General features: G+C 48.2%; 1 protein-coding gene across 1 annotated transcript in view; it reads left to right on the plus strand.

Annotated features, from left to right (window-relative positions):
* The window catches only part of LOC120040304 (serine/threonine-protein kinase SMG1-like), a 97,148-nt gene that overhangs the window by 61,391 nt on the left and 9,928 nt on the right, over window positions 1-25,829 (plus strand). The window contains exons 46-60 of the mRNA XM_038985504.1: window positions 106-324; window positions 606-799; window positions 3,692-3,864; window positions 4,252-4,531; window positions 4,970-5,242; window positions 5,426-5,660; window positions 6,810-7,036; window positions 9,640-9,802; window positions 10,436-10,625; window positions 14,860-15,149; window positions 15,265-15,474; window positions 17,587-17,724; window positions 18,088-18,240; window positions 20,455-20,634; window positions 22,494-22,721. Coding sequence (XP_038841432.1) covers window positions 106-324; window positions 606-799; window positions 3,692-3,864; window positions 4,252-4,531; window positions 4,970-5,242; window positions 5,426-5,660; window positions 6,810-7,036; window positions 9,640-9,802; window positions 10,436-10,625; window positions 14,860-15,149; window positions 15,265-15,474; window positions 17,587-17,724; window positions 18,088-18,240; window positions 20,455-20,634; window positions 22,494-22,721 — 3,153 coding nt within the window. The remainder of the gene's footprint in view (window positions 1-105; window positions 325-605; window positions 800-3,691; window positions 3,865-4,251; window positions 4,532-4,969; window positions 5,243-5,425; window positions 5,661-6,809; window positions 7,037-9,639; window positions 9,803-10,435; window positions 10,626-14,859; window positions 15,150-15,264; window positions 15,475-17,586; window positions 17,725-18,087; window positions 18,241-20,454; window positions 20,635-22,493; window positions 22,722-25,829) is intronic.

Here is a 25,829-nt window from a genome sequence, read left to right on the forward strand (position 1 = left end):
TCTTCTCTTTTCTGATTGGTCAGGTGGTCCAGATGATGCTAACCTCCTCTCTGATTGGTCAAATGTTCCAGATGATGCTAACCTCTCTCCTCTCTGATTGGTCAGGTGATTCAGATGATGCGTCGTGGGCGGGAGACGCTGCTGACCCTGCTGGAGGCGTTTGTGTACGACCCTCTGGTGGACTGGACGGCCGGGGGGGAGGTGGGCTTCGCCGGGGCCGTGTACGGAGGGGGGGGGCAGCAGGCGGAGAACAAGCAGAGCAAGAGAGAGATGGAGAGAGACATCACACGCTCCCTCTTCTCCTCCCGCGTCGCTGAGATCAAGGTGAGCAGGGGAGACAGAGACACACATCCAGCTCTATCTCTGTCTGAAATGCCACTCTGTTCCTTATAGAGGTAGTCCTGTATGTTGTGAATTGAGCGCCAATTCAGACCACCTGTCGTTCCCCTTACCAGATGTTCTGTTTGTAGCTGAAATGACTAGGCCACTGAAATCTTCCTCCCTTTCTCCCTCCTTCACTACCTCCCTTTCTCCCTCCTTCACTACCTCCCTCTTTCACTACCTCCCTCCTTCACTACCTCACCCCCTTCCTCCCCTCCCTCCAGGTGAACTGGTTTAAGAACCGTGAGGAGATGTTGGGGGTCCTGCCCCAGGTGGAGGGGGCAGTGGAGGAGTACCTCACCCTGCAGAAGCTGCTCTCTCAGGGGGACAAGATGACCACCAAGATCCTGGAGGAGATGAGCTTCCTGGAGGGGGCTGAGAGCTGCTCAGACCACCTCATACTCACCCTGGAACACAGGTCTGTTACATCCCTGACCTTTAACCCCAGACCACCTCATACTCACCCTGGAACACAGGTCTGTTACACCCCAGACCACCTCATACTCACCCTCGAACACAGGTCTGTTACACCCCAGACCACCTCATACTCACCCTGGAACACAGGTCTGTTACACCCCAGACCTCTAACCCCAGACCACCTCATACTCACCCTGGAACACAGGTCTGTTACACCCCAGACCACCTCATACTCACCCTGGAACACAGGTCTGTTACACCCCAGACCACCTCATACTCACCCTGGAACACAGGTCTGTTACACCCCAGACCTCTAACCCCAGACCACCCCATACTCACCCTGGAACACAGGTCTGTTACATCCCAGACCACCTCATACTCACCCTGGAACACAGGTCTGTTACACCCCAGACCTCTAACCCCAGACCACCCCATACTCACCCTGGAACATAGTTATGTAACCCCTGACCTCTAACCACCTTGTACTCACCCTGGAACACAGTTATGTAACCCCTGACCTCTAACCACCTCATACTCACCCTGGAACACAGTTATGTAACCCCTGACCTCTTACCCCAGACCACCTCATACTCACCCTGGAACACAGTTATGTAACCCCTGACCTCTAACCACCTCATACTCACCCTGGAACACAGTTATGTAACCCCTGACCTCTTACCCCAGACCTCACAGGTCCTTTTCCAACAATGCAGAGGTAAGATAATGATAAAAAATAGAAATAGTGACACGAGGAATAAATACACAGTGAATAACAATAACAAGTAAAAATAACATGACTATATACAGGAAGTACCAGGTAACATGGCTATATACAGGAAGTACCAGGTAACATGACTATATACAGGAAGTACCAGGTAACATGACTATATACAGGAAGTACCAGGTAACATGGCTATATACAGGAAGTACCAGGTAACATGACTATATACAGGAAGTACCAGGTAACATGGCTATATACAGGAAGTACCAGGTAACATGGCTATATACAGGAAGTACCAGGTAACATGGCTATATACAGGAAGTACCAGGTAACATGGCTATATACAGGAAGTACCAGGTAACATGGCTATATACAGGAAGTACCAGGTAACATGGCTATATACAGGAAGTACCAGGTAACATGGCTATATACAGGAAGTACCAGGTAACATGGCTATATACAGGAAGTACCAGGTAACATGGCTATATACAGGAAGCACCAGGTAACATGGCTATATACAGGAAGCACCAGGTAACATGGCTATATACGGGAAGCACCAGGTAACATGGCTATATACGGGAAGTACCAGGTAACATGGCTATATACGGGAAGTACCAGGTAACATGGCTATATACGGGAAGTACCAGGTAACATGGCTATATACGGGAAGTACCAGGTAACATGGCTATATACGGGAAGTACCAGGTAACATGGCTATATACGGGAAGTACCAGGTAACATGGCTATATACGGGAAGTACCAGGTAACATGGCTATATACGGGAAGTACCAGGTAACATGGCTATATACGGGAAGTACCAGGTAACATGGCTATATACGGGAAGTACCAGGTAACATGGCTATATACGGGAAGTACCAGGTAACATGGCTATATACGGGAAGTACCAGGTAACATGGCTATATACGGGAAGTACCAGGTAACATGGCTATATACGGGAAGTACCAGGTAACATGGCTATATACGGGAAGTACCAGGTAACATGGCTATATACGGGAAGTACCAGGTAACATGGCTATATACGGGAAGTACCAGGTAACATGGCTATATACGGGAAGTACCAGGTAACGACATGGCTGTATATACGGGGAGCGCCAGATATGGCTTACATTTACAATTTGATCAAGGGCACAGACAGATTTTTTCTAACCAGTGACCTTTTTGGTTACTGGCCTAACACTCTTAACCGCTAGGCTACCTGCTGCCAGGCTTGGGGGTAGAAGCTGTTCAGGGTTCTGTTGGTTCCAGACTTGGCACTCCGGTACCGCTTGCTACGCGTTAGCAGAGAAAACAGTCTATGACTTGGGTGGCTGGAGTCTTTAACAATTGTTTGGGCCTTCCTCTGGTACCGCCTGGTATAGAGGTCTTGGATGGCAGGGAGTTGGGCCCCAGTGATGTACTGGGCCATACGCACCACCCTCTGTAGCACTGGTCAAGATGCTCGCTATTCTGCAGCTGTAGAACTTTTTGAGTGTTGGAGGGCCCATGACAAATCTTTTCAGCCTCCTGATTGGGAAGAGGTGCTGTCGTGCCCTCTTCACGACTGTCTTGGTGTGTGTGTGGCCCATGTTAATTCCTTGTGATGTGGAAACACAAGGAACTTGAAGCTCTCGACCCGCTCCACTACAGCCCCATCAATGTGGATAGGAGGCGTGCTCGCACCCCCCTCCGTTTCCTGTGGTCCAGGATCAGCTCCTTTGTCTTGCTGACGTTGAGGAAGAGGTTGTTTTCCTGGCACCACACTGCCAGGTCTCTGACCTCCTCCCTACAGGCTGTCTCGTCGTTGTCGGTGATCAGGCCTACCAGCGTTGTGTCGTCAGCAAACTTAATGATGGTGTTGGAGTCGTGCTTTGCCACGCAGTCGTGGGTGAACAGGGAGTACAGGAGGGGACTAAACACGTACCCCTGAGGGGCCCCTGGGTTGGGGGTCAGCGTAGCAGATGTGTTGTTGGCTACCCTCACCACATGGAACAGCCTGTCAGGAAGTCCAGGATCCAGTTGCAGAGGGAGGTGTTCAGACCCAGGGTTCTTATTATTTGTACATCAGGAAGTTGGTCACAATGCAACACGGATTAGATGTTCTTGAACATGGCCCCACAGAGCTCTGTATGTGATTTTTCTCCCCTCTCTCTCCCTCCCCTCTCCCTCCACCAGGTACTCTGAGCACACCCAGCTAGCATCTCGTCAGCGTACGGTCCAGGAGTTGATCCAGGGGAAGCAGGGTGACCTGGACCAGTGGATGTCCCAGTACCAAGCAGCCTTCAGCAGCCTGGAGGCCACACAGCTAGCCAGTCTACTGCAGGACATCAGCAGTCATATAGACCTGGGTTAGTGTCTGTAGAGATGGGAGAGGGGGTTCTGTGTGGTTCCAGCTAGCCAGTCTACTGCAGGACATCAGCAGTCATATAGACCTGGGTTAGTGTCTGTAGAGATGGGAGAGGGGGTTCTGTGTGGTTCCAGCTAGCCAGTCTACTGCAGGACATCAGCAGTCATATAGACCTGGGTTAGTGTCTGTAGAGATGGGAGAGGGGGTTCTGTTTGGTTCCAGCTAGCCAGTCTACTGCAGGACATCGGCAGTCATATAGACCTGGGTTAGTGTCTGTAGAGATGGGAGAGGGGGTTCTGTGTGGTTCCAGCTAGCCAGTCTACTGCAGGACATCAGCAGTCCTATAGACCTGATTGATTAACCTTCTCTCTCTTCCTCCCCCCCCCAGGCCCTCCCAGCTACGTCCCGGCCACAGCCTTCCTGCAGAACGCCGGCCAGGCCCACCTAATCAGCCAGTGCGAGGGCCTGGAGGCTGAGTTGAGCTCCCTGCTGCAGCAGCGCCGTGGGGCCCTGCGAGGCTGTCTGGAGCAGCTGCACAGCTATGCCACTGTGGCCCTGCTGTACCCGCGGGCCGTGCTGCTGCGCCACAGGGCCCACCTCTGGAAACAGTGGCTGGAAGAGCTGCTCTGTGACATGACTGTTGACCACTGCCAGCAGATTTCCAGACAGTGAGTTGGAGTGGACACATGCTGGCTTTCTCCTCTCCTCTCTTTCTTGCCATCTCGCGCCATGTCTTTCCTTCTCATTCCTCATTCTCACGCTCTCCTTCTCTCTCTCTCCTTCTCTCTCTGTCTCTCTCTCTGTCTCTCTCTCTCCTTCTCTCTCACGCTCTCCTTCTCTCTCCTTCTCTCTCTCCTCTCACCTTCTCTCTCACCTTCTCTTTCTGTGTCTCTCTCCTTCTCTCTCTCTCTCTCACCTTCTCTCTCTCACCTTCTCTCTCCTCTCTGTCTCTCTCTGTTTCTCTCTCTGTTGAGGTCCTCTGGGGTTAACTGGCTCCATTTCTTGATGTTTCTGCTTCTCTCTCCTCTATTTTATTATTATTTTCATTAAATGGACAGTTATTTTATCAATCTGTGCTCTACCTTCCTCTCCAAACTTCCCTCCAGGTATGAGATTAAGTTTGCCCCCCAGCCTCCCCTTGCGTCGTGCCAGTTCCTGTCCAGCGTTGAGCTGGCCTTGCAGCACCAGGCGTCAGAGACCAACACGCGTGTTCTGCGCCAGGCGGAGCGCGTAAAGGCCGAGGGCGCCACGGTCCACGCGTGTGAAGAACAGCTGCAGGAGATCGAACGTTGCATCAATGTGTTCCTCCTAGAGAACCCAGAGCAGGGCTCTCTCAGCCTGGCCACCATCATCTCATCAGCCCTCTGCACCCTCACCAGGTCTGTCTGTCTGGCTGTGTGCTGGGGATAGATGTGTGTGTGTGTGTGTGTGTGTGTGTGTGGATAATGAGACTAACCTGATGGTTGAGGGAGCAACTAGTGTTCCTGACGTCTTGTGGCAGGACGTGTGTGGTGGGGGGTAGAAGGGGGTGTGTGTGTAACTTTGTGTCTGGTCCCGCTCAGGCGTAACCTGGTGATGGAAGGAGCGGCGGCGGCTGCGGGGGGGCAGCTGGTAGAGTTGACGTCTCGTGACGGGGCCTGGTTCCTGGAGGAGCTGTGTTCCATGAGCGGTAATATCACCTCATTGGTCCAGCTGCTGGGGCAGTGTCAGCTCCTCCCACACGACCTGGACCTGCCCTCGCCGCAGGAGACCGCCCAGACCGTCTACCTGGCCAACGCCGTCTACACCTGTCTACAGGTACGGTGTAATGGGGGTGGAGACGTGTGTGTGTGTGTGTGTGTGTCCGAGGATGTGGACGGAGTTGAGCGGTCAGAAATCTCGCTCAACGTCCTTTCCCCCACTCAGTTAACAATCTCTCAGCCTTCACAGGGAAAATAAATAAAACACACAAAATTCCTTCCATTTTATTTTGGGTTTAAAAACTTAATTTAACCTGTTAACTCGAAGTGGTTGTTTTGGACCCGGTACCGGGTTTGGGGGATGTTGAAACCTAATATACTATCTAGACATACAGGACATGTTGAAACCTAATATACTATCTAGACATACAGGACATGTTGAAACCTAATATACTATCTAGACATACAGGACATGTTGAAACCTAATATACTATCTAGACATACAGGACATGTTGAAACCTAATATACTATCTAGACATACAGGACATGTTGAAACCTAATATACTATCTAGACATACAGGACATGTTGAAACCTAATATACTATCTAGACATACAGGACATGTTGAAACCTAATATACTATCTAGACATACAGGACATGTTGAAACCTAATATACTATCTAGACATACAGGACATGTTGAAACCTAATATACTATCTAGACATACAGGACATGTTGAAACCTAATATACTATCTAGACATACAGGACATGTTGAAACCTAATATACTATCTAGACATACAGGACATGTTGAAACCTAATATACTATCTAGACATACAGGACATGTTGAAACCTAATATACTATCTAGACATACAGGACATGTTGAAACCTAATATACTATCTAGACATACAGGACATGTATGTCTAGATAGTATCTATCTAGACCCCCCCAGGGTTCCCCCTAGCACTACACAACTGACTCAAATGACCAACTTATCAAGCTTTGATTATTTGAATGGGCTGTGTAGTGCTATGGGGAAACCTGTAAAGGTGTACACAGAGGGGGCCCCGGGACAGAGTTTGTGAAACCCTGGGTTAGAGGACAATATGTAGGAGACCAGATAGCTACATTTTAAAGTGTTGTGATGAAAGTGGGTCTCCAACTTGGGAAGTGTAACAGAACCCCTTACTAATGTTATCAGAATGACGTTGCCCACCTTTACTGGTCCGCTTGTCTTTCTGGCTGATCTCTCCTTCCTTCCTCCAGGAACTGAACACGAACTTCCGTCAGATCATCTTCCCGGAGGCTCTACGCTGCATGTTGAAGGGCGAGGCCACCCTGGAGACCATGCTGTCTGAGCTGGACCTCTTAGTGGAGCAGTGTGCAGACGGGGTCTCCCTGCAGGGGCTGGCCGACGCCCTGCACACACACCTCCGCAGCGCCGCCATGGGCCTGGAGCACGAGGCGGACACACACTGTCTCCACATCACCAGGTTAGAACACAGGGGAACACACACTGTCTCCACATCACCAGGTTAGAACACAGGGGAACACACACTGTCTCCACATCACCAGGTTAGAACAGGGGAACACACACTGTCTCCACATCACCAGGTTAGAACAGGGGAACACACACTGTCTCCACATCACCAGGTTAGAACAGGGGAACAGACACTGTCTCCACATCACCAGGTTAGAACAGGGGAACAGACACTGTCTCCACATCACCAGGTTAGAACAGGGGAACACACTGTCTCCACATCAGCAGGTTAGAACAGGGGAACAGACACTGTCTCCACATCACCAGGTTAGAACAGGGGAACACACACTGTCTCCACATCACCAGGTTAGAACAGGGGAACACACACTGTCTCCACATCACCAGGTTAGAACAGGGGAACAGACACTGTCTCCACATCACCAGGTTAGAACAGGGGAACAGACACTGTCTCCACATCAGCAGGTTAGAACAGGGGAACAGACACTGTCTCCACATCACCAGGTTAGAACAGGGGAACACTGTCTCCACATCACCAGGTTAGAACAGGGGAACACTGTCTCCACATCACCAGGTTAGAACAGGGGAACAGACACTGTCTCCACATCACCAGGTTAGAACAGGGGAACACACACTGTCTCCACATCACCAGGTTAGAACAGGGGAACATACACTGTCTCCACATCACCAGGTTAGAACAGGGGAACACACACTGTCTCCACATCACCAGGTTAGAACAGGGGAACACACACTGTCTCCACATCACCAGGTTAGAACAGGGGAACACACACTGTCTCCACATCACCAGGTTAGAACAGGGGAACAGACACTGTCTCCACATCACCAGGTTAGAACAGGGGAACACACTGTCTCCACATCACCAGGTTAGAACAGGGGAACACTGTCTCCACATCACCAGGTTAGAACAGGGGAACACACTGTCTCCACATCACCAGGTTAGAACAGGGGAACAGACACTGTCTCCACATCACCAGGTTAGAACAGGGGAACAGACACTGTCTCCACATCACCAGGTTAGAACAGGGGAACAGACACTGTCTCCACATCAGCAGGTTAGAACAGGGGAACAGACACTGTCTCCACATCACCAGGTTAGAACAGGGGAACACACACTGTCTCCACATCACCAGGTTAGAACAGGGGAACAGACACTGTCTCCACATCACCAGGTTAGAACAGGGGAACAGACACTGTCTCCACATCAGCAGGTTAGAACAGGGGAACAGACACTGTCTCCACATCACCAGGTTAGAACAGGGGAACAGACACTGTCTCCACATCAGCAGGTTAGAACAGGGGAACAGACACTGTCTCCACATCACCAGGTTAGAACAGGGGAACACTGTCTCCACATCACTAGGTTAGAACAGGGGAACACACTGTCTCCACATCACCAGGTTAGAACAGACACTGTCTCCACATCACCAGGTTAGAACAGGGGAACACACACTGTCTCCACATCACCAGGTTAGAACAGACAATGTCTCCACATCACCAGGTTAGAACACAGGGGAACACACACTGTCTCCACATCACCAGGTTAGAACAGGGGAACAGACACTGTCTCCACATCACCAGGTTAGAACAGGGGAACACACTGTCTCCACATCAGCAGGTTAGAACAGGGGAACAGACACTGTCTCCACATCACCAGGTTAGAACAGGGGAACAGACACTGTCTCCACATCAGCAGGTTAGAACAGGGGAACAGACACTGTCTCCACATCAGCAGGTTAGAACAGGGGAACACACTGTCTCCACATCAGCAGGTTAGAACAGGGGAACAGACACTGTCTCCACATCACCAGGTTAGAACAGGGGAACAGACACTGTCTCCACATCAGCAGGTTAGAACAGGGGAACAGACACTGTCTCCACATCACCAGGTTAGAACAGGGGAACACACTGTCTCCACATCACCAGGTTAGAACAGGGGAACAGACACTGTCTCCACATCACCAGGTTAGAACAGGGGAACAGACACTGTCTCCACATCACCAGGTTAGAACAGGGGAACACTGTCTCCACATCACCAGGTTAGAACAGGGGAACACACACTGTCTCCACATCACCAGGTTAGAACAGGGGAACACACACTGTCTCCACATCACCAGGTTAGAACAGGGGAACACACACTGTCTCCACATCACCAGGTTAGAACAGGGGAACACACTGTCTCCACATCACCAGGTTAGAACAGGGGAACACACTGTCTCCACATCACCAGGTTAGAACACAGGGGAACACACACTGTCTCCACATCACCAGGTTAGAACACAGGGGAACACACACTGTCTCCACATCACCAGGTTAGAACACAGGGGAACACACACTGTCTCCACATCACCAGGTTAGAACAGGGGAACACACACTGTCTCCACATCACCAGGTTAGAACAGGGGAACACACACTGTCTCCACATCACCAGGTTAGAACAGGGGAACACACACTGTCTCCACATCACCAGGTTAGAACAGGGGAACAGACACTGTCTCCACATCAGCAGGTTAGAACAGGGGAACAGACAGGCAGTAGGGTTAGTGTTAATTGGTTATGTTATATGTGATGATATTGCAGGATGTTGCGATCCCAGTACTGTCAGCTGATGCAGCCTCCAGGGGGCAGTATGGACGCGGTGGGACAGGACTCTCCTAAGATGTCCGCCGGTCAGATGCTGCTGGTGGCCTTCGATGGCATGTTTGCTCAGCTAGAGACCGCCTTCGGGCAGCTCACAGAGAAGGTAACACACACACTTCCTCAATCTCTTTCCTCTCTCTCACCCTCTCTCTTTCTCAAGCTCTTTCCTCTCTCTCACCCTCTCTCTTTCTTGCTCAATCACTCTTTCATGTTAAACTCTCATCTTCCTCTCTTGTCCCTGTCTTGTTATTCCTCTTGACAAACAAATGAAAGGTGGAGTTGATGTCTTCGTCACTTATCTCTGTTTATTCCTTTCTTCTCACTCCCCTGTCTTCTACTTCTCTTGTTATTTACACCCCTCTCTCTTTCTCTCTTTCTCTCTCCCCTCTCTCTTTCTCTCTCCCCTCTTTCTCTCTCCCCTCTCTCTTTCTCTCTCCCCTCTCTCTCTCCCCTCTCTCTCTCCCCCCTCTCTCTTTCTCTCTCCCCTCTCTCTCCCCTCTCTCTTTCACTCTCCCCTCTCTCTTTCACTCTCCCCTCTCTCTTTCACTCTCCCCTCTCTCTCTCCCCTCTTTCTCTCCCCCCTCTCTCTTTCTCTCTCCCCTCTCTCTCCCCTCTCTCTTTCTCTCTGCCCTCTCTCTTTCTCTCGCCCTCTCTCTTTCTCTCGCCCTCTCTCTTTCTCTCGCCCTCTCTCTTTCTCTCGCCCCTCTCTCTTTCTCTCGCCCCTCTCTCTTTCTAGATGATTTCCATGGAGGTGCCGCCGGCGTGGCGGAAGGTGGATGTGATGCGTGAGGCGCGGGCGGCCCAGGTCCATTTCTTCCACAGCGGTCCTCACAGACATGTTCTGGAGGAGATCTTCTTCCTCAAGAGACTACAAACCATCAGGGAGTTTTTCAGGCTCTGTGGATCCTTCGCTCAGACACTCTCTGGTGAGAACACTGATGGCTTTATAGTCTCTCTGTGTCAAAATTCATTTTCAATTTAAGGGGCTTTATTGGCATGGGAAACATATATGTTTACATTGCCAAAGCAAGTGAACTAGATAATAAACAAAGTGAAATAAAAAGTTAAAACTGTAAATATTACACTCACTCAAGTTACAAAAGAATAAAGACATTTCAAATGTCATGTTATGTGTCTGTTATGAAAGTTGGTCTGTCACTCAGCTATAGTGGTAGCAGGTCTACCAGCAGTAGAGGTCAACACTGTAAAGTTGGTCTGTCACTCAGCTATAGTGGTAGCAGGTCTACCAGCAGTAGAGGTCAACACTGTAAAGTTGGTCTGTCACTCAGCTATAGTGGTAGCAGGTCTACCAGCAGTAGAGGTCAACACTGTAAAGTTGGTCTGTCACTCAGCTATAGTGGTAGCAGGTCTACCAGCAGTAGAGGTCAACACTGTAAAGTTGGTCTGTCACTCAGCTATAGTGGTAGCAGGTCTACCAGCAGTAGAGGTCAACACTGTAAAGTTGGTCTGTGACTCAGCTATAGTGGTAGCAGGTCTACCAGCAGTAGAGGTCAACACTGTAAAGTTGGTCTGTCACTCAGCTATAGTGGTAGCAGGTCTACCAGCAGTAGAGGTCAACACTGTAAAGTTGGTCTGTCACTCAGCTATAGTGGTAGCAGGTCTACCAGCAGTAGAGGTCAACACTGTAAAGTTGGTCTGTCACTCAGCTATAGTGGTAGCAGGTCTACCAGCAGTAGAGGTCAACACTGTAAAGTTGGTCTGTGACTCAGCTATAGTGGTAGCAGGTCTACCAGCAGTAGAGGTCAACACTGTAAAGTTGGTCTGTCACTCAGCTATAGTGGTAGCAGGTCTACCAGCAGTAGAGGTCAACACTGTAAAGTTGGTCTGTCACTCAGCTATAGTGGTAGCAGGTCTACCAGCAGTAGAGGTCAACACTGTAAAGTTGGTCTGTCACTCAGCTATAGTGGTAGCAGGTCTACCAGCAGTAGAGGTCAACACTGTAAAGTTGGTCTGTCACTCAGCTATAGTGATAGCAGGTCTACCAGCAGTAGAGGTCAACACTGTAAAGTTGGTCTGTCACTCAGCTATAGTGGTAGCAGGTCTACCAGCAGTAGAGGTCAACACTGTAAAGTTGGTCTGTGACTCAGCTATAGTGGTAGCAGGTCTACCAGCAGTAGAGGTCAACACTGTAAAGTTGGTCTGTCACTCAGCTATAGTGGTAGCAGGTCTACCAGCAGTAGAGGTCAACACTGTAAAGTTGGTCTGTCACTCAGCTATAGTGGTAGCAGGTCTACCAGCAGTAGAGGTCAACACTGTAAAGTTGGTCTGTCACTCAGCTATAGTGGTAGCAGGTCTACCAGCAGTAGAGGTCAACACTGTAAAGTTGGTCTGTGACTCAGCTATAGTGGTAGCAGGTCTACCAGCAGTAGAGGTCAACACTGTAAAGTTGGTCTGTGACTCAGCTATAGTGGTAGCAGGTCTACCAGCAGTAGAGGTCAACACTGTAAAGTTGGTCTGTCACTCAGCTATAGTGGTAGCAGGTCTACCAGCAGTAGAGGTCAACACTGTAAAGTTGGTCTGTCACTCAGCTATAGTGGTAGCAGGTCTACCAGCAGTAGAGGTCAACACTGTAAAGTTGGTCTGTGACTCAGCTATAGTGGTAGCAGGTCTACCAGCAGTAGAGGTCAACACTGTAAAGTTGGTCTGTCACTCAGCTATAGTGGTAGCAGGTCTACCAGCAGTAGAGGTCAACACTGTAAAGTTGGTCTGTCACTCAGCTATAGTGGTAGCAGGTCTACCAGCAGTAGAGGTCAACACTGTAAAGTTGGTCTGTCACTCAGCTATAGTGGTAGCAGGTCTACCAGCAGTAGAGGTCAACACTGTAAAGTTGGTCTGTCACTCAGCTATAGTGGTAGCAGGTCTACCAGCAGTAGAGGTCAACACTGTAAAGTTGGTCTGTCACTCAGCTATAGTGGTAGCAGGTCTACCAGTAGTAGAGGTCAACACTGTAAAGTTGGTCTGTCACTCAGCTATAGTGGTAGCAGGTCTACCAGCAGTAGAGGTCAACACTGTAAAGTTGGTCTGTCACTCAGCTATAGTGGTAGCAGGTCTACCAGCAGTAGAGGTCAACACTGTAAAGTTGGTCTGTCACTCAGCTATAGTGGTAGCAGGTCTACCAGCAGTAGAGGTCAACGCTGTAAAGTTGGTCTGTCACTCAGCTATAGTGGTAGCAGGTCTACCAGCAGTAGAGGTCAACGCTGTAAAGTTGGTCTGTCACTCAGCTATAGTGGTAGCAGGTCTACCAGCAGTAGAGGTCAACACTGTAAAGTTGGTCTGTCACTCAGCTATAGTGGTAGCAGGTCTACCAGCAGTAGAGGTCAACACTGTAAAGTTGGTCTGTCACTCAGCTATAGTGGTAGCAGGTCTACCAGCAGTAGAGGTCAACACTGTAAAGTTGGTCTGTCACTCAGCTATAGTGGTAGCAGGTCTACCAGCAGTAGAGGTCAACGCTGTAAAGTTGGTCTGTCACTCAGCTATAGTGGTAGCAGGTCTACCAGCAGTAGAGGTCAACGCTGTAAAGTTGGTCTGTCACTCAGCTATAGTGGTAGCAGGTCTACCAGCAGTAGAGGTCAACACTGTAAAGTTGGTCTGTCACTCAGCTATAGTGGTAGCAGGTCTACCAGCAGTAGAGGTCAACACTGTAAAGTTGGTCTGTCACTCAGCTATAGTGGTAGCAGGTCTACCAGCAGTAGAGGTCAACACTGTAAAGTTGGTCTGTCACTCAGCTATAGTGGTAGCAGGTCTACCAGCAGTAGAGGTCAACACTGTAAAGTTGGTCTGTCACTCAGCTATAGTGGTAGCAGGTCTACCAGCAGTAGAGGTCAACACTGTAAAGTTGGTCTGTCACTCAGCTATAGTGGTAGCAGGTCTACCAGCAGTAGAGGTCAACACTGTAAAGTTGGTCTGTCACTCAGCTATAGTGGTAGCAGGTCTACCAGCAGTAGAGGTCAACACTGTAAAGTTGGTCTGTCACTCAGCTATAGTGGTAGCAGGTCTACCAGCAGTAGAGGTCAACACTGTAAAGTTGGTCTGTCACTCAGCTATAGTGGTAGCAGGTCTACCAGCAGTAGAGGTCAACACTGTAAAGTTGGTCTGTCACTCAGCTATAGTGGTAGCAGGTCTACCAGCAGTAGAGGTCAACACTGTAAAGTTGGTCTGTCACTCAGCTATAGTGGTAGCAGGTCTACCAGCAGTAGAGGTCAACACTGTAAAGTTGGTCTGTGACTCAGCTATAGTGGTAGCAGGTCTACCAGCAGTAGAGGTCAACACTGTAAAGTTGGTCTGTGACTCAGCTATAGTGGTAGCAGGTCTACCAGCAGTAGAGGTCAACACTGTAAAGTTGGTCTGTCACTCAGCTATAGTGGTAGCAGGTCTACCAGCAGTAGAGGTCAACACTGTAAAGTTGGTCTGTCACTCAGCTATAGTGGTAGCAGGTCTACCAGCAGTAGAGGTCAACACTGTAAAGTTGGTCTGTGACTCAGCTATAGTGGTAGCAGGTCTACCAGCAGTAGAGGTCAACACTGTAAAGTTGGTATCTGAGAGCTGCTTTGTGTCAGATGAAGAAAGGGGGGGTCTTAGGAAACAAGGTTTCATCCACTATGTGTTTTTTCAACTAGAGAAACGGTTTAAATACATACAGATACTTATCAGGATATTATTATTGACAATATATGGTACCGTTTTAACGATCGCTAGTTGTCTGTTCCTGCTCCAGAACTCCAGTATTTTCTCTCAGCTTGTTCTCCAACTGTCTAAATGGAGCCAGTTGGTTTTCAGCCCTTCTGTCTCCAGCCCTTCTGTCTCCAGGGCTTCTGTCTCCAGGGCTTCTGTCTCCAGGGCTTCTGTCTCCAGGGCTTCTGTCTCCAGGGCTTCTGTCTCCAGGGCTGACCTAAACTTGTTTTCTCATGGCTCTCTTGTCTCTCTGCAGCAGACGTATAGTGAGCTTATGTTTGGAATATTGAATCACAATAAAATCACTATCGAATAGCAATCCATATAGAATCGTGAGAATCTAAATACATATCGTATCGCCACCTAAGTATCATGAATGTATTGTATCACGAGGTCCCTGGCAATTCCCAGCCCTATGAAACGGTATCTCAAACATTGTATACAGTGAGTTTGACCCTCCCTCCCCAGGTACGTGCCCCCCAGCGGCTGAGGACCCTCCTCCCTCCAACGGCCCAGTAGTGGGTCTGGGGGGTGTAGGTCTACCAGGGAAGCCCCTGTTCCGGGGGGCGGCGGCGGTGGTAGTGAGCGAGGAGCAGATGACCCGGCCCATCAAGGCGTTCACAGCCGAGTTTGTCCGTCAGATGCTGATTGGTCTTCCCACCCAGACCCTGGGCCTGGCTCTCTGCAGCACCCTGTCTGCCCTGGGCCTGGACCTTACAGCACAGGTGGAGGCCAAGGACTTTGGAGCCGACGGCAAGGTAGGAAGGAGGCCCTGGAATGTTATGTACTTGATTGATCAGAATGTTATATTGTCTTCATACATTTTTAGTTCTGACGTGATTTAAGTAAAATGTGTCATTGTTAATTGAGCAGGTGTCGTTAGATGAGTTGTGTAAGCAGACGGTGGTGCAGGGTCTGGGCGCAGGCCGTCTGTCTCAGCTGCTACTGAACAGAGGCACGGTGCTGGCGTCCTCCTACGACACGGCCTGGAAGAAACTGGACCTGCTCAGACGCTTGGAGACCAGCCTGGACGCTGCCAAGGTCTCCCTGCAACGCACCCAGCTACACATCACCATGTTCCAGGTAAGAGGAGGGGGTGTGTGGGTTAACCCTGTCCTACCTCTGTGTATCCCGGTGGCAGCGTGAAGACGTGATAAGTCCTAGGACTCAGCGAGTGCACCTGTGTGTGTGTGTTAGTTAAAGAGATAATCCACCCCTAGAAATAAACATGAAACTCCTGTCAGTTTGGTAAAAGCCTGTGTTATCAGTGGGTTAAATAACATGATTTAACTACGAAGTGGTCCGTCTGAGAAATCAAGAAATCGTGTAGGAACCCGTCATAGCTACACTATATACACACACAAGAGTATATGGACACCTATTAAAATGTGTGGATTCGGCTATTTAAGCAACACCCTGTTGCTGACAGGTGTATAAAATACAGCACACAGCCATGCAATCTCCATAGACAAACATTGTCAGTAGAATGGTCCGTACTAAAGAGCTCAGTGACTTTCAACGTGGCACCATCATAGGATGCCACCTTTCCAACAAGTCAGTTGGTCAAACTTCTGCCCTGCTAGAGCTTCTTTGGTCAACTGTAAGTGCTGTTATTGTGAAGTGGAAACCTCTAGGAGCAACAACGGCTCAGTAGCGAAGTGGTAGGCCACACAAGCTCACAGAATGGTACTGCAGAGTTCTGAAGCGTGTAGCTCTTAAGAATCGTCTGTCCTCGGTTGCAACACTCAGCTAGCTGAGTTCCAAACTGGCTCTGGAAGCAACATCAGCACAAGAACTGTTCGTCGGGAGCTTCATGAAATGGGTTTCCGTGGTCAAGCAGCCGCACACAAGCCTAAGATCACTGTGCTCAATGTCAAGCGTCGGCTGGAGTTGTGTGTAGCTCGCAGCCACTGGACTCTGGAGCAGTGGAAACGTTTTCTCTGGAGTGATGAATCACGCTTCACCATCTGGCAGTCCGACAGATGAATCTGAGTTTGGCGGATGCCAGGAGAACGCTACCTGCCCCAATGCACAGTGCCAACTGTGGAGGAGGAATAATGGATTTGGGCTAGAAACCTTAGTTCCAGTGAAGGGAACTCTTAATGCTACAGCATACAATGACATTCTAGACGATTCTGTGCTTCCAACTTTGTGGCAACAGTTTGGGGAAGGCCCTTTCCTGTTTCAGCATGACAATTTCTCCGTACACAAAGCGAGGTCCATGCAGAAATGGTTTGTCGAGCTCAGTCTGGAAGAACTTGACTGGCCTGCACAGAGCCCTGACCTCAACCCCATCCAACACCTCTGGGATGAATTGGAACACCGACTGCGAGCCAGGCCTAATCGCCTAACATCAGTGCCTGACCTCACTAATGCTCGTGGCTGAATGGAAGCAAGTCCCTGCTGCAATGTTCCAACATCTAGTGGAAAGCCTTCCCAGAAGAGTGGAGGCTGTTGTAGCAGCAAAGGGGGACACAACTCCATATTAATGGCCATGATTTTGGAATGAGATGTTTGAAGATCAGGTGTCCACATACTGTTGGTCATGTAGAGTACATGGTTCTGTCACTGGAGAGAGTGTGTTATCCCCTATCACATTTATTAACTGTTTTAAAACCATTACCTTCACTCCAGATTACTGTATCAGCCAATAGATAGTACGGTCATACTTGTTCTAGAACACGGTCATACTTGTTCTAGAACAAGTATATATCAAGTTTATCGTCATGACAACGTATATATTTCACTTACATGTGCTCAATCTACAGTGTACAAAATTATTCAACTCTGTTTCTCCTTCAAGTACCATCTCGTAATGCGCCCCTGTGTGTCTGAGGAAAGGGCCCTTGTTGCCATTCTCTGCACTCTCTCTGGGTAGCAGAGTTGCACGTTTTGTTTTTACAGCTAGCTAGCTAGCTACCTCACATGCTGATATTGACTTTGCTATTATTCTGTGTAGCTACGTTTGCTAGCTAGCCAACCCAGGGAGCATTGCATTGTGGGTTTTGTAGTCGACTTGAGCTGCAACAGATTTTCACATCTTGCTACCAACCTTGTTATAATGACAAAAATGAAATATTCGTTCACAAAAAAAAATATTGTTTTCACATATTAGTGTTATTTAACACTGTTAATCATAGGAAGTAGTGTTTTGGGGTGGATTATCCCTTCAAGCCTGTCCTCTCTGTATTCCAGTGGCAGCATGAGGACGTGCTCGGCCCTAGGACCCAGCCTATGAGTGTGAGCCCTCCTCCTCGCTCCATCATCCTCAGTAGTATGAAGAAGAAGCTTTACAAACTCAGCCAGGACGAGGCGGCCATCGCTGCTGTACAGGTCAGTACAGTCATCACCAATTATTGTTTTTATTTTTTTATTTAACCTTTAGGCAAGTCATTTAAGAACAAATTCTTATTTTCAATGACAGCCTAGGAACAGTGGGTTAACTGCCTTGTTCAGGGGCAGAATGACCGATTTTTACCTTTTCAGCTCGGGGTTTCGATCTAGCAACCTGTCAGTTACTGGCCCAATGCTCTAACCACTAGGCTACCTGCTGACCAATCTGTCAACCTTGATAGCTAGACCATTACTCTTAGCTACTCCTGTAAATAAAATGCTCTCTTTCTCTCTCTGGTCTGAGTCCTTTAATGACTGTGTAGCTGTGTTTTTTGAATTGGATCTGTCCTCTCCCCCCTGCAGGAGAAGCTGGCATCACTAGAGGGCAGTATAGAGCAGCGACTGAAGTGGGCCGGAGGGGCCAACCCTGCCCTGGCCCCGGTGCTCCAGGACTTTGATCTGACCATCGCAGAGCGCCGCGCCCTAGTGGCCCGGGAGAGCCAGCGTACCAGCCAGGTACACCACCCACGCCGCGCTGCTCACCTTCTGTGTTTGTCTCCACCTTTTCTGGGTTTACGTCTCCACCTTTTCTGGGTTTACGTCTCCACCTTTTCTGGGTTTACGTCTCCAATGGCACCCTATTCCCTGTATAGTCAGGGTTTTCTGGAAGAACATGGAGAAAAATTTGCCAGCCAGGGAATTAGATTAGGACCTAATTTATTTATTTCAATTGACTGATTTCCTTATATGAACTGTAACGCACTAAAACATTTTGAAATTGTTGCATGTTGCGTTTATATTTGTGTTCAGTATAGAATTGCAGGGGAAAAAATATTTAAAATGCAAAAATAATTCAGGGGGAGGACCCCCGGACCCCCCCTGCAATATCGTGCACTCCCACTTTTATACAAAGTCAGGAGGCCATGAATAGACCAACAGGTATGAATGAAGCAGGTGTTAAACATGGGCTTTGCAGCAGTTGATTAAGTTACTCCATTGCCAACACTTTAAATCAAATCAGTAGACCAATATCCTTAATATTACCATATAAGTATCATGACAGTAGCTTTTATAACCTCCAATCTGTTTTTTTTTTTTTTATCATATTTTGGACCAGAATAAGGCTCTACTAACTATTGTTCCTGCAGTGAGGACTCAACATCTTCATCGAATGTTTTCATAATTTATCTGAAGAGAATTGCTAAACATCAGTAGTAGCCTACCAGTATACACATTAGGGAGTACATGAACAGCTCTCTCACCGATTCGGTTCCCATAAAACATCCGTTCAAATAGAGCTGTTTGTTTTGAAGTCTACACTGATGTGTCACTTTAGCGGTCACTGGCGAGTCACTTTAGCGGTCACTGGCGAGTCTCGACATGGGCTTCGAATCCTAGTTAAATACAAGCCAGATATTTTGGTTTACGTGTCCCGACGCGATACCATGAACATATAACCACGTTGTATGATTAATGAATAGGAAAGAGATTTATAGGAATTAATTATTCAGTCAGACACCTTTTTATAAACTAGCCAACGCTTGCTGTTTTGGTCATCAATCAAAGCACAGTACAAAGCCTATTACCCAACACCCTGGTTGTATAGTCTTATGAAACACACAAGGAAATGAATGAATGTGCCACGATTTAAACAAAGCCTGTGTGTCCATGTATGCTGATGATTCAACCAATATACATGTCAACCACCACATCTAATGAAGTCACTGAAACCCTTAACAAGGAGTTGCAGTCTGTTTAGGAATAGGTGACCAGTAATAAACTGGTCCTGAACCAAGAGCTTTATGTTTGGTACAAATCATTCCCTGAGCTGTAAGGAGTGTGGTTTTAAAAAAACATGGATAAAGCAACACCTCACAACACCTCTCCTCTATTTGACCTAGATGTTTGTTGTGTATGTATTGATATGTAGGGGTTATGTATCATTTTAAAACATGTGTTTTGTGCTTGAGCTGTTCTTGTCTATGTCATGTGTTGTGTGGACCCCAGGAAGAGCAGCTGCTGCTTTCACAACCGCACATGGGGATCCTAATGAAATGCCGCGAAACAATAAGTGGATTTCAACTCTTCGTTATCACGTAAACGGGACGTGTAAATTCATTCACACCAGACAATGAAGACTCATCATGCTCTCTCCCTCCGTCGTGAAAAGACATCTGAGCGCAGCCAACCACCTTCTACAAAAATAACACCGGGACCGAGAGGCGGGACAGAGAACAGACTGACAAAACAACAGTGTTTCCCTGCCATCGCTCTGTGACTGACAGGCGACTGTCCTATCAACACTAGAAGATGCATATATCGGTCATTCTAGCGGGAGAAAGCTAAACGGACATTTCTGACTAGCGAATTTAAACTTTTGAATAAAAGAAGCCTAGTTAATTTATGAAGTGGAAAAAGTAGCCGGTTTACAATGAGTGTTATTTAGCCGACAGACGGCGCTTATGGATAACACTTATATAGTTCACATCTTTTGACCAGGGCCCTGTTACAGATAGTAACTGTGTGTTCTTCAAGCCTGGCCTTGGAGAGCTATTTTAAATAAATATATATGTATATATATATATATTTAAAATTTTATCTAAACTTTATTATTCCCACTACCAGTTCACGTTCCTCAACTTTATTATTCCCACTACCAGTTCACGTTCCTCAACTTTATTATTCCCAGTACCAGGTGACATTCCTCAACTGTATTCTTCCTGTTCCCAGGTGACGTTCCTGTGCAGTACCATACTGAACTTTGAGGGTCTGCGGATGCGGACCCCTGAGGCTCTGAGCATGGACTCTGCTCTGTTTGAGCTGCTGAAGAGGTGCCAGCAGACCTGCTCCTACGCTGCCCAGTTCAACACCTCCGTCTCCTCCATAGAGCTACAGCTGCTGCACAGACTGGTGAGTACTGACCCCTAGCTACAGCTCCACAGACTGGTGAGTACTGACCCTTAGCTACAGCTCCACAGACTGGTGAGTACTGACCCCTAGCTACAGCTGCTGCACAGACTGGTGAGTACTGACCCCTAGCTACAGCTCCACAGACTGGTGAGTACTGACCCTTAGCTACAGCTGCTGCACAGACTGGTGAGTACTGACCCTTAGCTACAGCTGCTGCACAGACTGGTGAGTACTGACCCCTAGCTACAGCTCCACAGACTGGTGAGTACTGACCCCTAGCTACAGCTCCACAGACTGGTGAGTACTGACCCCTAGCTACAGCTCCACAGACTGGTGAGTACTGACCCCTAGCTACAGCTCCACAGACTGGTGAGTACTGACCCCTAGCTACAGCTCCACAGGCTGGTGAGTACTGACCCCTAGCTACAGCTCCACAGGCTGGTGAGTACTGACCCCTAGCTACAGCTCCACAGGCTGGTGAGTACTGACCCCTAGCTACAGCTCCACAGACTGGTGAGTACTGACCCCTAGCTACAGCTCCACAGACTGGTGAGTACTGACCCCTAGCTACAGCTCCACAGACTGGTGAGTACTGACCCCTAGCTACAGCTCCACAGACTGGTGAGTACTGACCCCGAGCTACAGCTCCACAGACTGGTGAGTACTGACCCCGAGCTACAGCTCCACAGACTGGTGAGTACTGACCCCGAGCTACAGCTCTACAGACTGGTGAGTACTGACCCCTAGCTACAGCTCTACAGACTGGTAAGTACTGACCCCTAGCTACAGCTCCACAGACTGGTGAGTACTTAGGTGTTAATTGGACACAAATTGAAAGGAAATGCCAGAAACCAGCAGACACTCTGCCCTCCGACACTGGGTTTTCACTCCAAGCCTAGTCTAGCACACCTGATTTCAACTATTTTAGCTGGTTGATATGCTGAATCGCCTTAGTTACAACTGGGGTTAGAGAAATCCTACAGGAGGGTATCTCCAGGGACAGGGCTGATATAGGGGTACCAAATCCTACAGGAGGGTATCTCTCCAGGGACAGGGCTGATATAGGGGTACCAAATCCTACAGGAGGGTATCTCTCCAGGAACAGGGCTGATATAGGGGTACCAAATCCTACAGGAGGGTATCTCTCCAGGGGTGGGGCTGATATAGGGGTACCAAATCCTACAGGAGGGTATCTCTCCAGGAACAGTGTTGGGCAGGGCTGATATAGGGTTACCAAATCCTACAGGAGGGTATCTCTCCAGGGACGGGGCTGATATATGGGGTACCAAATCCTACAGGAGGGTATCTCTCCAGGGGCAGGGCTGATATAGGGGTACCAAATCTTACAGGAGGGTATCTCTGCAGGAACAGGGCTGATATAGGGGTACCAAATCCTACAGGAGGGTATCTCTCCAGGGGTGGGGCTGATATAGGGGTACCAAATCCTACAGGAGGGTATCTCTCCAGGAACAGTGTTGGGCAGGGCTGATATAGGGTTACCAAATCCTACAGGAGGGTATCTCTCCAGGGACAGGGCTGATATAGGGGTACCAAATCCTACAGGAGGGTATCTCTCCAGGGACAGGGCTGATATAGGGATACCAAATCCTACAGGAGGGTATCTCTCCAGGGACAGGGCTGATATAGGGGTACCAAATCCTACAGGAGGGTATCTCTCCAGGAACAGTGTTGAGCAGGGCTGATATAGGGTTACCAAATCCTACAGGAGGGTATCTCTCCAGGGACAGGGCTGTTATAGGGGTACCAAATCCTACAGGAGGGTATCTCTTCAGGGACAGGGCTGATATAGGGGTACCTTTTGGGACGTTCCTTACTCTCCCATCTCTCCTCAAACTCAGAGCCCGGCGTTGGAGCTGCCCATCGGCAGCCCTGATTGGCTAGCTTGTGCCCAGAAGCAGCTGGGTCAGGAGCTGGCTACCCAGGGGTCTGTGCAAGAGGAGCGCGAGCAGCAGCTGGATGTCGCCACGGAATCACTGCAGCTATTGGTGGACAGCATCAAGGGCATCCTGTCCAATCACAACCGCCAGCTGGCTGACGTCAAACACCTTCTGAGGGCCATGGCCAAGGTACGGGACACACACACACACACACAGAGAGATACACACACACACAGAGAGATGGATACACACACACACACACCACCTGCTGCGGGCCATGGCTAAGGTACGGGCAGTGGCACACACACAGGGAGATGGATGTACAGATACATGACACTCTCAGCAATCCACTACGCAACTTTCACAGTGATTTATTTGTTAGAAACGCCTTCCTAACTGACCTGACCTCCGCCCACTCTGTTTGTCCCTGCGTGGCCCCCATACCGTAGCATAGATGGTGGATAAATGAAAATGTCTTTAATCAGGCTGTTCACTATAAGAAAAAAATGGTCGCTGTCCCGGTCTGCTTAAGGGGTGGCTCTTCCACATACACCAATGCGATAACAGCTGGGTCTGGTCTACTTAGTTCATTGACTGTAGAGGAACCAGATAACATCTGGGTCTGGTCTACTTAGTTCATTGACTGTATAATATGAACCAGGTAACAGCTGGGTCTGGTCTACTTAGTTCATTGACTGTATAATATGAACCAGGTAACAGCTGGGTCTGGTCTACTTAGTTCATTGACTGTATAATATGAACCAGGTAACAGCTGGGTCTGGTCTACTTAGTTCATTGACTGTGGAGGAACCAGGTAACAGCTGGGTCTGGTCTACTTAGTTCATTGACTGTATAATATGAACCAGATAACAGCTGGGTCTGGTCTACTTAGTTCATTGACTGTAGAGGAACCAGGTAACAGCTGGGTCTTGTCTACTTAGTTCATTGACTGTAGAGGAACCAGGTAACAGCTGGGTCTGGTCTACTTAGTTCATCGACTGTAGAGAAACTAGATAACAGCTGGGTCTGGTCTACTTAGTTCATTGACTGTATAATATGAACCAGATAACATCTGGGTCTGGTCTACTTAGTTCATTGACTGTAGAGGAACCAGGTAACAGCTGGGTCTGGTCTACTTAGTTCATTGACTGTATAATATGAACCAGGTAACAGCTGGGTCTGGTCTACTTAGTTCATTGACTGTAGAGGAACCAGATAACATCTGGGTCTGGTCTACTTAGTTCATTGACTGTAGAGGAACCAGGTAACAGCTGGGTCTGGTCTACTTAGTTTATTGACTGTATAATATGAACCAGATAACAGCTGGGTCTGGTCTACTTAGTTCATTGACTGTATAATATGAACCAGGTAACAGCTGGGTCTGGTCTACTTAGTTCATTGACTGTATAATATGAACCAGATAACAGCTGGGTCTGGTCTACTTAGTTCATTGACTGTAGAGGAACCAGGTAACAGCTGGGTCTGGTCTACTTAGTTCATTGACTGTAGAGGAACCAGGTAACAGCTGGGTCTGGTCTACTTAGTTCATTGACTGTAGAGGAACCAGGTAACAGCTGGGTCTTGTCTACTTAGTTCATTGACTGTAGAGGAACCAGGTAACAGCTGGGTCTTGTCTACTTAGTTCATTGACTGTAGAGGAACCAGGTAACAGCTGGGTCTGGTCTACTTAGTTCATTGACTGTAGAGAAACTAGATAACAGCTGGGTCTGGTCTACTTAGTTCATTGACTGTATAATATGAACCAGGTAACAGCTGGGTCTGGTCTACTTAGTTCATTGACTGTATAATATGAACCAGGTAACAGCTGGGTCTGGTCTACTTAGTTCATTGACTGTAGAGGAACCAGATAACAGCTGGGTCTGGTCTACTTAGTTCATTGACTGTATAATATGAACCAGGTAACAGCTGGGTCTGGTCTACTTAGTTCATTGACTGTATAATATGAACCAGATAACAGCTGGGTCTGGTCTACTTAGTTCATTGACTGTAGAGGAACCAGGTAACAGCTGGGTCTGGTCTACTTAGTTCATTGACTGTATAATATGAACCAGGTAACAGCTGGGTCTGGTCTACTTAGTTCATTGACTGTAGAGGAACCAGATAACAGCTGGGTCTGGTCTACTTAGTTCATTGACTGTAGAGGAACCAGGTAACAGCTGGGTCTGGTCTACTTAGTTCATTGACTGTAGAGGAACCAGATAACAGCTGGGTCTGGTCTACTTAGTTCATTGACTGTAGAGAAACTAGATAACAGCTGGGTCTGGTCTACTTGGTTCATTGACTGTATAATATGAACCAGATAACAGCTGGGTCTGGTCTACTTAGTTCATTGACTGTAGAGAAACTAGATAACAGCTGGGTCTGGTCTACTTGGTTCATTGACTGTATAATATGAACCAGATAACAGCTGGGTCTGGTCTACTTAGTTCATTGACTGTATAATATGAACCAGGTAACAGCTGGGTCTGGTCTACTTAGTACATTAACTGTATAATATGAACCAGGTAACAGCTGGGTCTGGTCTACTTAGTTCATTGACTGTATAATATGAACCAGGTAACAGCTGGGTCTGGTCTACTTAGTTCATTGACTGTATAATATGAACCAGGTAACAGCTGGGTCTGGTCTACTTAGTTCATTGACTGTAGAGGAACCAGATAACATCTGGGTCTGGTCTACTTAGTTCATTGACTGTAGAGGAACCAGGTAACAGCTGGGTCTGGTCTACTTAGTTTATTGACTGTATAATATGAACCAGATAACAGCTGGGTCTGGTCTACTTAGTTCATTGACTGTATAATATGAACCAGGTAACAGCTGGGTCTGGTCTACTTAGTTCATTGACTGTATAATATGAACCAGATAACAGCTGGGTCTGGTCTACTTAGTTCATTGACTGTAGAGGAACCAGGTAACAGCTGGGTCTGGTCTACTTAGTTCATTGACTGTAGAGGAACCAGGTAACAGCTGGGTCTGGTCTACTTAGTTCATTGACTGTAGAGGAACCAGGTAACAGCTGGGTCTTGTCTACTTAGTTCATTGACTGTAGAGGAACCAGGTAACAGCTGGGTCTTGTCTACTTAGTTCATTGACTGTAGAGGAACCAGGTAACAGCTGGGTCTGGTCTACTTAGTTCATTGACTGTAGAGAAACTAGATAACAGCTGGGTCTGGTCTACTTAGTTCATTGACTGTATAATATGAACCAGGTAACAGCTGGGTCTGGTCTACTTAGTTCATTGACTGTATAATATGAACCAGGTAACAGCTGGGTCTG

This window comes from Salvelinus namaycush, unplaced genomic scaffold (assembly GCF_016432855.1).
Source record: "Salvelinus namaycush isolate Seneca unplaced genomic scaffold, SaNama_1.0 Scaffold340, whole genome shotgun sequence".
NCBI classification, from domain to species: domain Eukaryota; kingdom Metazoa; phylum Chordata; class Actinopteri; order Salmoniformes; family Salmonidae; genus Salvelinus; species Salvelinus namaycush.